The sequence below is a fragment of the Corapipo altera genome, unplaced genomic scaffold, assembly GCF_003945725.1.
Source record: "Corapipo altera isolate COAL_440 unplaced genomic scaffold, ASM394572v1 0, whole genome shotgun sequence".
Classification (NCBI taxonomy): Eukaryota; Metazoa; Chordata; class Aves; order Passeriformes; family Pipridae; genus Corapipo; species Corapipo altera.
Window position 1 is genome coordinate 75,023,508 of NW_020884872.1, and position 12,982 is coordinate 75,036,489.

General features: G+C 37.6%; 1 protein-coding gene across 1 annotated transcript in view; it reads right to left on the minus strand.

Moving 5' to 3' along the window:
* Positions 1 to 12,982, minus strand: part of DDX10 (DEAD-box helicase 10) — a 165,406-nt gene that overhangs the window by 49,726 nt on the left and 102,698 nt on the right. Inside the window, exon 16 of the mRNA XM_027638406.1 lies at positions 147 to 203. Within this exon, the coding sequence (XP_027494207.1) occupies positions 147 to 203 (57 nt within the window). The remainder of the gene's footprint in view (positions 1 to 146; positions 204 to 12,982) is intronic.

Consider the following 12,982-nt stretch of genomic DNA (forward strand, 5'->3'; position numbering starts at 1 on the left):
TCAGAGCAAGGGGGTAAAAAAAGACAAGCAATGACTTTAAAGAGTCATTAATCACAACACTGCTTAATACAGAAAGGAATCAAATAATTTAAAAATCATTTCAAACCCACAACCAGTAGCTTGATCAAAACAACAAAAATCCTTACCTGTGTGTTCTTATTCCTGGCTTCTCTCCTTGCTGCTTTTTCTTTCAGCCTCTTCTCCTAAAACAAACAATGTGCACAGTTTTAAAGCAAACTTCTGTATTTTTTTTCTTTTAATCTTTTAAGATTAAAGGTGAGCCATCTAGATATTTTTAATGCTTACATGTTAAACTGGTGGTATTCACCTACATGTTACTGATGAAAAACAATTAATTAGAGATCTGATTGAGATATTATTCATTCTTCTTGCTTTTAAAGGAAATAATTAAACAACAAGAATGACTCAAACTCATATTTTATCTTTACCAAGACTTGTTACTCTTAAAGGAATAATGCAGCTAAGTTAATTTAATAAAAGTTAGTATTTGTCTGTAAAATAAGGTAGTTAAAATGGCACCAAGAGATCCAACTTCTCTTATTTCTCAGTGGCATAATATGAAATCAAATCCACGTAACAAAGAAAACAAAAAAAATTTCTAACTTCAGAATGGCTAAAGCAACTGGGGAGTGAAAGCTAAAACACCTCCCTTACTAACAAACACTCTACAAAAGCATTTGCTTAGTAATTGCATCGATTCAGAAACCATACCAAAGTTCCCTCCACCAAAGATATTCTGCTATGGGAAAATAAGCTAAACACAATGATACAACTCATTCAAAGCTGCCTGCCAGATCTGTGACATACAGAAGTGGCTAAGATATTTAATTCAAATTACATTTCTTGTGGTTTCTTTCGCTTATCTTTAAACTAACTGAAGTATTATCTCTGACTTAGACTATGTCAGGTCCTTCCAATTGAACATCCTTTAAATTGTTTATTTCACGAGAAAAGCACAGAGATTCAGGGGAGAGCACATGTCTTCTGGAAAAGCACCCTGCTCCCTCTTTTTTTTTTGTCTTAGTGATGCTGATGACATGGGTATTGAAACTTTTTGATGCTAGGACAAAAATGTTTCTGGAATATAACTAAGTTTCTTTGAGCAATACAGGCCATTTCTAGCATCAGCACATTTAGAGTCGAGTCCATATAATAGAACACATTAATATCAGTCCAGGGGCAACATCTCAGAACACAGAAGGCTGAAGACCAGTCACATTTCAGCTCACTCGTGGGAGTAATGAGAAAGCTACAGCTTCAGCAGTCCTAGTGCCATTTCATACAGTGATGCTGCCAAAACACATTGGTAGGTACCCCATGAAGCTGTTTGGAAAAGCAGTATCTGAGTGCAGACCTGGGAAAAGGAGAACACAGTCACCAAGATTTTCTAAATTGCTGTCTAAATTCAGGGGGTTTTGAGATATTTATTGGGTACATGCTATTTTCTATTCTCTCAGCTGCTCAAACTACTGAAGTGTTAGCTTATGTTCAAAGTCCCTTTCTAAGTAAGTCAACCTCTTCTCTCCAAATCAAAACAAACAGTCCCCCAGTGCTGTGTGCAAAGCTACCTGGTACAAACATCTCAATACACTCACAGTTACCTGGCAGGGTCTTTAATGCATGCTATGAAACAAAACAAAAGCCTGCCACTGTAGACAGATACAACACAGCTATCTTATTACTTCAGATTTGCTGAAGTATGAAAAAGTAAAAATAAATAATAATTACATTTAAGGCCACAAGGGCATCATATGTGGCAAGTACTGTCTGGTCCACAGGAAGTTTCTCAAACAAACTACACCTATGCATCATGGTCATAAGATGGTCATCCATTTTACGATTCCTGCTCTTCCAAGTCAAATTTGGATTAATTTCTGATCATTTTTACTTATGCTTTTCTAATTTTTTACTTAAGTTTACGACTCAAAATGTTTTATTGCACATTCTCCAGTCTTTGGGGTTACTATTGGAGTTCTCTCATTTTTCTGCTAAAACCATAGCCACCGAACAACTGAAGGAGAAGAGGGCTAAAAATTAACATGTCAGCTGTTACAAAGAAGAATAAAGCAGTTTTTGACTTGGACAGTCCAGAAAATTTTGAATAGAAAATTCTATGGTGTACGAAAAGTCGTGTCTTAACCACAGTTACATGCTTAAGCAAATACAGCAGTAGTCAAAGTTCCTGCTCAAGGGATTTATAAAACACAGTACTGAGAAGACAGCTATGAAAGCAGAAGATTGACATAAGGACACAGGAAAGCATGCCAGACAGCATAATATACTTTAGACCCTAAAGAATAGTAAAGACATAAAAAGATTCTAAAGTTAATAGGTGCAGAAACTGAAATCAGGAGTACAAGAGAAAAACAAGACAAGGAAGCAATCAGCAGGAGATGCTGTCAAGACCTTTTTTTCCTCTTTCTTTTTTTTCCCCCAAAGAGGGAAAGAGAGGATTTCATTCTTTGTCCATGAAAAAGAAAAGTAGATTTTGCAAAGGGTGCCTGTATGTTGGCACTGAGTTGGAGTTAAGAGTGTATTTCAGAATGTCCTAATCAGGTCTGCTTCTGCTGTTTTGCACTAATATACTCCAAACAACGCTGGGCATTCACAGGGTCACAGGATCACTCTGACTAGGAAGAACATCGGGAGGTCTCTGGTCCAGCCTCCTGCTCACAGTAGGGTCAGCTCTGAGGTGACATCAGGCTACACAGGGTCTCTCATCCAGCCACATCAAAATCCCAAGGATGGAGCCTGCATATCATCTCTGGTCAGCCTGTGCCACAACCTGACTGTCCTCACACAGAAAAAATTCCCCTTACATCCATGATGAATCTCATTTTCACTTACAGCCATTGCCTCTTGCCCCCTTGCTCTGCACTGCTGTGAACAGACCTGCTCCATCTGTATATTCTCATGACCTCTCCACAGGCATTGGGGGGTGCTGTCAGGTCACCCCAAAGCCATCTCTGCTCCAGACTGAACAAGCCCAGCTCCTCCAGCCTCTCCTCACAGACCCATCCTCTCGGTGACCTCAGATAATCTCACTTTAGTTTGTTAACACCCTCCTGTACTGAGGGTAGTGGTGGTGTGCAGGATGCCATAAATACTGAGGAATGACTTCCTTCAAAGTGATTTAGTGCAAAGCATCAGATATGAGCTGATACAGTGCAACCCCACCACCACCACACAGCATGCAACCTGGTTCTTAACACCAGTTTATGCTTCTCTGCAGTCCTGCTCTTACTGGGCTACTTCACTTGCAAGTGCGGGAATAGCCATCAGGCTTTAACTTGGGCTTCAATTAAAGAAAATAATCCCATTAAGGCACCTCTTAAATTTATGCAGAGCTTCAAGCACACAGGTAAGTACACACAGTGTGCTGAGCAAATGCTTAAATATTTTTCCCCAGACAAGATCTTATTTCCTGTTACCCAGAGGACAACTGTATATTCTACTGTGCCAAGGTAATACCCCCAAATAATAAAGACACCCTTTCATGTGACTACATAAAACCCATAAATTAACTGCCTTGCTTTAGGTTACAAAGAATTGCTAGAGCACAGCCAGAAACACAGATCTCCAAAGACTCAGGTGAGTATTTTGACTACAATGACCTTCATTCTCATACTGCTACTGCCAGGAAGAAACATGAGAACGTGCAGAACACATGTGGGCAACATACGGTAAGACAGCTCTAAAAAATAATCAAATGAGGCAAAGTTGAACCAGTCAAACGATTGATATTGATTTATTTCACATGAACAGGATCTGTTCATCTATGCATAACTATATGCAATTAATATACTGTCCAATATTAGTTTTCACACATGGGAAAAATAACAGAAAAGTCTGGATTTCCTTGGAATATCTTAAGTGTAACACAATTAAGTGTCAGATTTTATCACTATTCTAGCAAGCTATAAATCATTACTTGCATTAAAGATTAAATGGATTTTTCATTTATTTCAATTCACTAGGGCAGGAAAACAAAAGACTGTGTTTCAAGATATGGATACTTAATTATGAATGTTACTGACTGACACACTGTTATAGCATAACTTCATAACCAGGATGATGAGGCTGTCAGCTAGAGTTCTAAAACACAATCTGATTAAACAGTTTTTATCTACAGTAGTGAGGTCAAGCATCAATTTTTGCATTTGTATTGAATAGTTCTCCTTTGCACCTTCTTCACAGTTGAAAGATCTAGTTGTATCCTTTAGAGGCTATCAATACTGAGGACAAGAAAGAAGTTTAACTAAAAATCAGTGCAATAATTTGTTGTAGCTTAACTCCTAAGAAAATGCTTCCAGCCCCTTTAGACAAAAAACAAGTGATCTCACCTAAAAGGCAGTAGCCAGAACATTCATTTATCATATTAGGTCAGCAACATGCTGTATGCAAGTTTTGAACAGTGGTTAAATGCATATTATCTAGATGTCATTTAAGGAACAGTTTGGATAGAACCACAGGTTCATGAATTTATCAAACAGGAGAGGTGATAGGATCAATGTGCCTGAGTAGCACAACACAGGCTATAGAACTGAATAATGGAATCAATCTACTACAGTGGTCATATCCTGTTTTAGAAGAGCATTATGTCTAGATTTTAAAACATTTCACTGAAGAACAGTGCACCATAATCTTTCCAAATGTGCTGCTGTTAGTAGTCTGAGCCTACTTATCTTCGACTTTTAGACCACATCTAAATTGTTTAACTGGTCTCTCGACCAGTTTAAAGGAACTCCTGCTATCAGAGTTTAGGTCCTTATGTAGACATATGCTCATCATGCCTCTCTCAAGGTGAAGAAAATCAACTCCAGATGTCTCTCAGCATATAGGTCTGTTTTCCTAAATATTTCAGGAACAGACATATCCAAGATCTCACCATTCCCCCAACCCTACTTGTCATTTCTGTTTGTATATTCAACAATTCTGTCAGCTCCTTTGATCCTGTCAGAAAAATCCCACTGCAATAATTCATGTTGACTTGATCAACTATCACATTACCCAAATCTCTTTCAAGGCTATATCTCTAAGGAAAGAGCTCTCAGCCCTAAAATTGTATTCTAAATTTCTTCTTCCTAGAAATTTGCATTTCTGCCTATCTTATAACACAGCTTTGTTTGTTTGAGCCTAACTTAACATGAAAGCTTTCTTCCACGTCACTAAAAAAAATCTTGAAATAATACACTTCCCCATGGCCCCAAAATAAACATCTACTTAATCAGAAGCCACTAGCTTGGGATGTTCCAGTTACTGAGGTTTTGGTCCATTTAATTTGTGCCATGTTAATTTATTAATCAAAACCCTTAAGTGAAAAGCCTTGTAGAAATTTCAATGTATTCCACAGCTGTATTTCCAAGTCAGATTCTGCTCTGATAAAAACACATAAAAAAACCCCAATTCACTACATAACTAATTTCCACAAACCCACACTGGTTAGTATTATATTCCTGCCATGTCATGGCTGGGCTTCGCGAACAAAGATTTAGGAAGGTTCTATCCACATTTGTTACAGGCACGCTGGTGGCTTATGAGGCCAGTACGAGATATCTTCTATCTCCTGCCATGTAGTTTTTCATTAATGGTATTACACAGCTCAGAGACCTTCTTGATCAGCTTTTAAAATTTACTGCAAATTATCTTTTTTCTCCTGCCTTATACACCTACTTTACAAGGATGGTTATAACTTCAGTAACCAAAGCAATGAAAATTTTTAGTCATTATTATGTAATGTGGCTAAATCATTCAGTTTTAAAGAGTTACAGTTATTGAAACTTTGTACCTTGCCTTCACTAGAACTGACAACAGAATTAGCTCTGCCTAACAGGAGTCAAATCCATGAATAAAGCAATGTTTAATATATGGAAAAACTACTTGCTGTTCTTAACTGTGAAGTTAAGAAGCGTGCCACTGGCTTCTTTTCATGCTCAATTTCCTCCTCCTTTCACTTGTTGGGTTTCAAAGCAAAAACTCATACCCCTTTTACTTCTCCTTAGGACTCCAAAGACTCCAACACACTTAATCTAACATTTACATTCCACGTTCTCAACTTGAGACAAAAAAAAAATGAGTAGTAGCATGGCAGTTCTCTGTAGCTCACAGGGCTCACGTACTGTGAGCTCTATCTGAATATGTAAAACAAGCATAAATAGACAGTTTAAAAGCCAAGTTTTTAGTTATAAAAAATAAAGTACAGCAATTTTGAAAGGTGAAAGTTCTTTCCTCCCAAAGGAAATACCCTCTTCCTTTGACTCTCTTCTTTCTACAGTTGATTAAGAGTTCATTTTACTTTGTTCAGAGGGTAAAAAATTTAGAGCTTATTTCCATGTATTATGAAGACCTGTGTTTCATACAGTAATTTTTCTTTTAGCTTTTTAATTTGTAAACAATTCATACAATTAAAGTCCCTTTCTTTTAATTAATTTGTGCACAGGTGTCCAGATTTTACATTAAATAAATTTTTTACTTGGTGACATGCTCCTGTTTTTCCACACTAAAATTTCACTGACCTCTTCTATTTGTTTACCTAAAGGCAAATAATAGTTTCGCTCAACACAACTAATGCATCTTATAGCATGTTTAGCCCCAAAAGCATTAAAAAAGCCTGTGACAAATCTGTTGCCTGTATTTCCCATATTTCATTCTCATTTGAGTCTTCTGAACACTTTTTATTTAAATACTCAAGAACTCCTGCAGATTTGGATCAAACATTTTAACACTGGGCTTTTAATAACTGTCCCTTTACATACTGATAACATAATTTGGAGCTACCAACCTTTTCTATTTAACAGTTGAGGTAACGGTCTACCACACAACAGATCTTTACTGGTGGTTAAGGTCTGGAACAAACTGTTCTATTTCCTGGAAAAATCTGGCTGCCACTTGCAAACACATCTTGGTTGATATCGGTACCTGATACCATTTCTTGGTATTCCACTCCCTCTTGTTCTTTTACACAGACATAGTTAAGGTCAGTTAGTTGTGCTGCAGAAAATACATAAAGAGCTGTTCAAAAGCTCATACCAGCTCTCGTATATTGGCATTGCCGTAGCCAAGAGCTGGTTTACACCCAAATTGTAAAGCACAAATGTGCTTTGAAAATTGACCTAATAGATATCACTGTGGTTTCCCACTTTTGTCTTCTCTCAGATTTCACACCAAATTTGTGCTGTTTACATGCTCATGACTATTACTACATTTATATTGCTATGGAGTTTAATGTTTCTCTTGTTACAGAGCTTACCAAGCCACATACATGCAAGCACTGCTCCAACCACCAAAATTTACCAACATTCCCAACCAAAAGATAAAATTCAATCAACTTATTATTATTAGTAGTATTTCTTTGAATACTATTTTTTAAAAAAATCTAGAAAGTAAGTACAAAATTAGTTACTATTAAATAAACAAATCTTAATACCTTCAGGGAAAAAAGGCAAAGCTTTTTGATTATTTTGTGTTTGTTTTATTGTGTGTTCTTTTTTAAATCTCTTAACATTTGGTTTTAGAAATATAGAAAATAATCTCTCCAAGCAACAAACCATATAAACATAACAATGTAAACCTAATCTGTAGAGTTGATGTTTACATGGGCCTAGTAATGACCTATTTAAGACAACAGAGGAAGAGTGTGTCATCAAAAGAATGTGAAAAACAGCACAGGGACAATCTTGAACATTTAACAAGCACTGGAAAAAGTCTTAAAGGCAGTTGGAAAAAAAAGTAATTGTCATTTAAATGAGAAAAACAGAAGCTAGCAGCAACCTACCCTTAAAAGGACATAGTTAAAACAAAACCAAAACAGGAAACGAGTGGACAAAACTGGTAATTATTCCTTTCTCATTTAGATGTGAACACACTGACTATGCTTTAAGGATAGAATTATTTTTTAAAAGTTGATAAGTAGTCCATTTGATTTTAACATATATATGTGGACGAGAGGCTGTACATGAGCCAGCAGTGTGTGCTCGCGGTCTAGAAAGTCAATTGTATCCTGGGTTGCATCAACAGCAGCGTGCCCAGCAGGTCGAGGGAGGGGATTCTGACCCTCTACTCTGCCCTTATGAGACCCCCATCTGAAGCGTTATGCCCAGATCTGGGGCCCCCAAGACAGGAAGGATGATGATCTGTTGGAGTGTGTTTTGGTTTTGAAGGGATGATACCATTTAACAGTGGAAAATTCATTATCTAGACAGGTCCTGAGCTGTCTTTATGCAGCCACCAGTAAGGAAACACCTAGCTCTCATACTACAGGTCTGAAAGCAGGCAGCCAAACCCTGCACCTATCTCTGTGCCTGCTCATGCAGATACAGGTACCCAGCAGCACCCAGGTCCTCAGCAAGCAAACCAAGATTGTCTCTAAGAGTCCTGACACATAGAGGTCAGTATTTTGGGCAGTTGTTCCATTACATCCTCTGCCAAGACAATCAGTTTGGTATGGAAGCTCCCTTACAGCACTAAGGCTGGTAAAGGCTTACTTAAAGGTTAAGTCTGGACTACTTCAGTCTCCACCCACAGTTGCATTTTCCTGGTGTTCATCTGATTAGGTTGTACACAAACAACGTACTCAGAGTTATCTCATTTTCTTATTTTTCACATCAGCAAGATCAGGTCAAGAACTCTGATTTCTCTTCAAAACTCTTAGCAAACATTCAAGGGCACTTCAAACTGTAAGTGTAGCTCATCCAGCTGTTGAGTTAAAGATAGCAAACAACAAGTAAACTCTTGTCTCCACCAGCAGCACAGCGAGACCAGATGGATGTTGCTCCTAAGGCTGGAATGGAATGCCTGTCAATGCACTTTTCAGTGTCCATGCCCATATCTTAATAGTTCTGCATTTGGAGCATAACAACAGCATTGCCTGCACACAAAAGTATGAAAGGGCTCAGGCTTTCTAACAAAGTAACTAATACTCTCTTGATTTATTTTACACATCTCACCATCCGTACTTTTCTTTGCCGTTCAGCTAAACGCTCCTCTCGGCAGTAACCTCCTTCCCTTTACATTTTGCTCCTACACTGGCACACTCTTTACGTGAGAGAATTTTATTGTCTTCACATAGCACCACATTAAGCCAACTGTACAATTACCCTGAAAACTGACAAATTCCACCTCAAAGTGCAGGACTATTCAAGCGCTTTACTTAATAAAGAATATAATACAGCACTGGATTTTTTCCCCCTTCAGATTATTTCCTTTGAAATATGATGCAACCTCTGTTCAGAATTAATCTAATGATTGATTTCAAACTACAAACACTGTTTTGCATTGGAGCATTTATCTTCCAGCATACTGAATGGTTTGTATTATAAAGTATTTATTTTTCTTTTTATTACTTTGGTTTTGTTGGGTTTTTTTATATCACAAGTAATGATTTTATAAAATAGAGAAAACCCCTGGAGTCTTTTCTGTTTCTTGTACATGGTATATGGTATTCAATGATTTATTAAAACACACTACAAGTAGTTTTGGTATGATTTTATAAAACTATAAACCAAAAATGTTTAAATCATAACTACCCTGTCATCAACATAAATCACTTGCAAAAGCAGGATTGGGAGTGAGGCAGAGCCTAGAGCTCCAGTTGGAATGGGGCTGACAGGAAGGCATAAGTCACAGGCTGCTCTCCCCGGAGAGCTTTCCCATCCGGGTCATGGCTCAGCCAACCACAGGGTTGCTCCGTCAAGGCATAGGGTGAGGATTGTGGCAGGAGCTAGAGGTCAGACAGAGATAAAGGCTACAGCATTACCCCGAGAAGTAAACCCCAAGGAGTGCAGTGTAGCACGAGATACATAAAGGAAAAATAATCCACTATAAATATCAGCTGACATCTTTACTGATTTGGTCACAGTGTTCTTCTCCTGCTAGTTAAAATTACCAGCATTACTGCTTTTAAAAGTAAAGTTTGACTATAACCTTTGGCCAACTGCAGGTTGCAAAGGAAGTCTTCCTTGATAAGTAAACTTATACCTCTTTTTTCAAATTCCTTCATCAATACCATAATTCATCTGTATGACTGAATTCATACAGCTCTTACGTCATCATGAGGTAAACAGAGTTCTCCAAGTACCCTCTTCAAGAATGCCTGATATCTTGTATACCTGTATAGTACCTCTTCTTTTCCTTAATGTCCCCGGATATTCATGCTTTTTAAATATCAGCTCTAAACTTTGTACTGAGGCTGTTATGTCATCCCTAGTATTGTAACTTCATCATTCTTTCCTGGAGGATCTTTTCCAGATTCTAAAGAACTGTATGTGAACTAATATATAACGAAGTTATAATCTCTCTCCTACTCTACCCCCTATATACCAATGCAAACGTAATCAGAAAATGCTTTTTTTGAACTCCATGTTTAATTCTGCGAGGGTAGTAGGGATACTTTGAATGTAAAAATGTGGTTTGTAATGATATCCTGTTAAGAGCGAGATAAAGACAAGAAGGAAAAAAAGTAATAAAATGAATACAAAATCCCCAATCCTAATGAGCAGTAAGGCAGACAGTAACAAGAGATGTGAACTCATAAGCCACTGACAGATGAACACTAAAGGAACCACATAAGCACAACCTTGAGAAGGTCCACACAGAACTTTGTAATTGATAAGAAAAAGAGAAATCAGGCTATCTGTGTTTATCAGCCTCATGGAAAAATGCAAACTTAAAATGGAATATTTGAAAGGCACTAGGAGACCATGCAGAAAGAGCAGTACATGGAAAAACCCAAGGTCAAGGTCAGCGACTGTGTAAGGGCCCTGTGATGTGAGCATGAAATTAGACATATTTAGGGTCCATTCCACTACTTAAGGAATTAGTGAGTGCTGTTATCAAAGGAGTGAGGATCTTGATAGTTTTGCCAGTAAACATGAGCCCTGATCAGCCAACAAGAAGAACTAAGCTTGTGCTGCCTGCACCGTTCATGTTTATGTAAGTGCTCTCTGTGTTTCTCTTTTCTGCCTCTCTTGACTCTGTGGGTACCCACGTGTGTATTGTGAGTCCCATTCATGCAGTACACACACAGCCTTGCAAGACTCAGCCTTGCAACCTGGAACAGCAGCACGCTTCATTAAACATGCCTGTGGAAGAAATCTCCTGAGTTGAAAGTGAAGGGATTTGGTTTCCCTTACCAGTCTGCAATCTTCCATTCTCAAGAATGAATTTTAATCAGAAAGTTATTGAATAAATTCAATGGGGTAAGCACACTCTTCCTGAAACTGAAAATTACTTATTTTATAATAGTCTTTACATAAAGTCTGGTATCAAGAATTTCCTCTTCTGGCCTTGGAAACAGTTAAGTAATAATATTTGGGAGAGCAAAGCACAAGGGGTGAAGCCTCACAGTGTATCCTCCTCATTAAAACCATCCACTCTGCCGCTAACAAATGCATTCAGGGCACAGGAGACAACTCAAACAGAAGTATTCTGTTTCAACAGAGTTTCTAAAATAGTTCTTTATTTTCTACTGAATTAAGAACAGCACAAGCAAAACTATGAGAGCACATAACTGCAAACTTCAGGCAGTACAAATTAGGACCATTGCACAAATATCTCCAGGTTCCACCCCCCAACATCAATATCACTGCAAGATTCTGCAAGGAGTCTCAAAAATGCAAAGTATATATTACATTTAAAATACAGACTTGTGGTACAACGCTTACAGTGCAGGATATTCTGAATGGCCCTTCCTGTCATCTGAAGTCTGAGTCATACCTCTACAAACACACTTGTTTAATGTCTCCCAGGAAGGTACAGAACTACTGCATCTTGTAGTATCAGGCCCATGAAGACAGTCTCAGCTTGTTTGCTACTAATACAACCCAAATAAAATAAAATTTAAACAAAACCACTTCTAGCCATCTTATCATATTGACTATCCAACATTCACAGTATATCTTGTGGGAAAGAGAGGTAAGAAATAAGGCTCCTATTCATTTTTCCTTCAGCACCAATGGGCATGTGTCTGAACTTGAGTTAGTATAGAGAAAGACATTACAGCTATTTCCTAAGCAGTAACAGCTGACTGTCAAGAATCCCAGACATAATGGATGACTACCATATGAAGTATTCCTCACCTCAAATCATAAAGCCTCCAACAAGAAATCTGACTGTGCATGCAATAACTGACTGGCAGCCCTAAACAATAAACAATAGTTTCAAAGGACTTCAATCAGAAGTCTTTTAAATTTTAATACTTCCTTCTTTTTTTACATACTACCATTCATTTCTTTTATTTAATTTCATAAAGAATAATAAGTAGGTATAATGTGAAAAACACTCTTGAAGTAAGGTAGGTTACAAGAAACTTGATACATAACGCTTTCCATAATTACAAAAAAACCCCGTGACATTGTTGTGGCCAGTCTTGTTCATTTTGCCTCACTTTTGAACAGAGGCATTCTCTTTTTATACTGTCTCCACAGATGAAATATTTTTTTGGATGCAAGTAAATATCTGATTAACGTCATTTATTCTCCTTGGCATTGTAACAATCAAGGTGTCTTAACAGACCAAGTGATGAAGTATTTTATCATTGAAACCTGATGTCAAACATACAGTGTCACTCAAAGTCTATGAATCTGCTAGTGAGTAACAGGTTGACTGCAAAGTCATAGAATCACTCTCTCCATCCTTGTTTATTAAGCTGTATTCTTGAAATCTGATAGCATTGCTTTCTGTAAACTTGACTATGATTTCACTTCTAGGACAGAAAACATGATTTCTTTGCACTTACTTTCAAATGCAACACGTTGCTAAAGAAGAGGTGAGATTTTTTTCTTGTTTGTCAAAGGAGTGTAACAGGACTGCAGGAGTAGACTTTCAAACTAAATGCGTTAAGTATGCTTTGACTTTAGCTGGAATACGTGCCAAAAGGCAACCTGAAGCCTTCACAAATTCCTTCCAAATTATTTTCTTCAAACACAAACCTTTACAAACAATAGGAGATTTATCACTAACTACT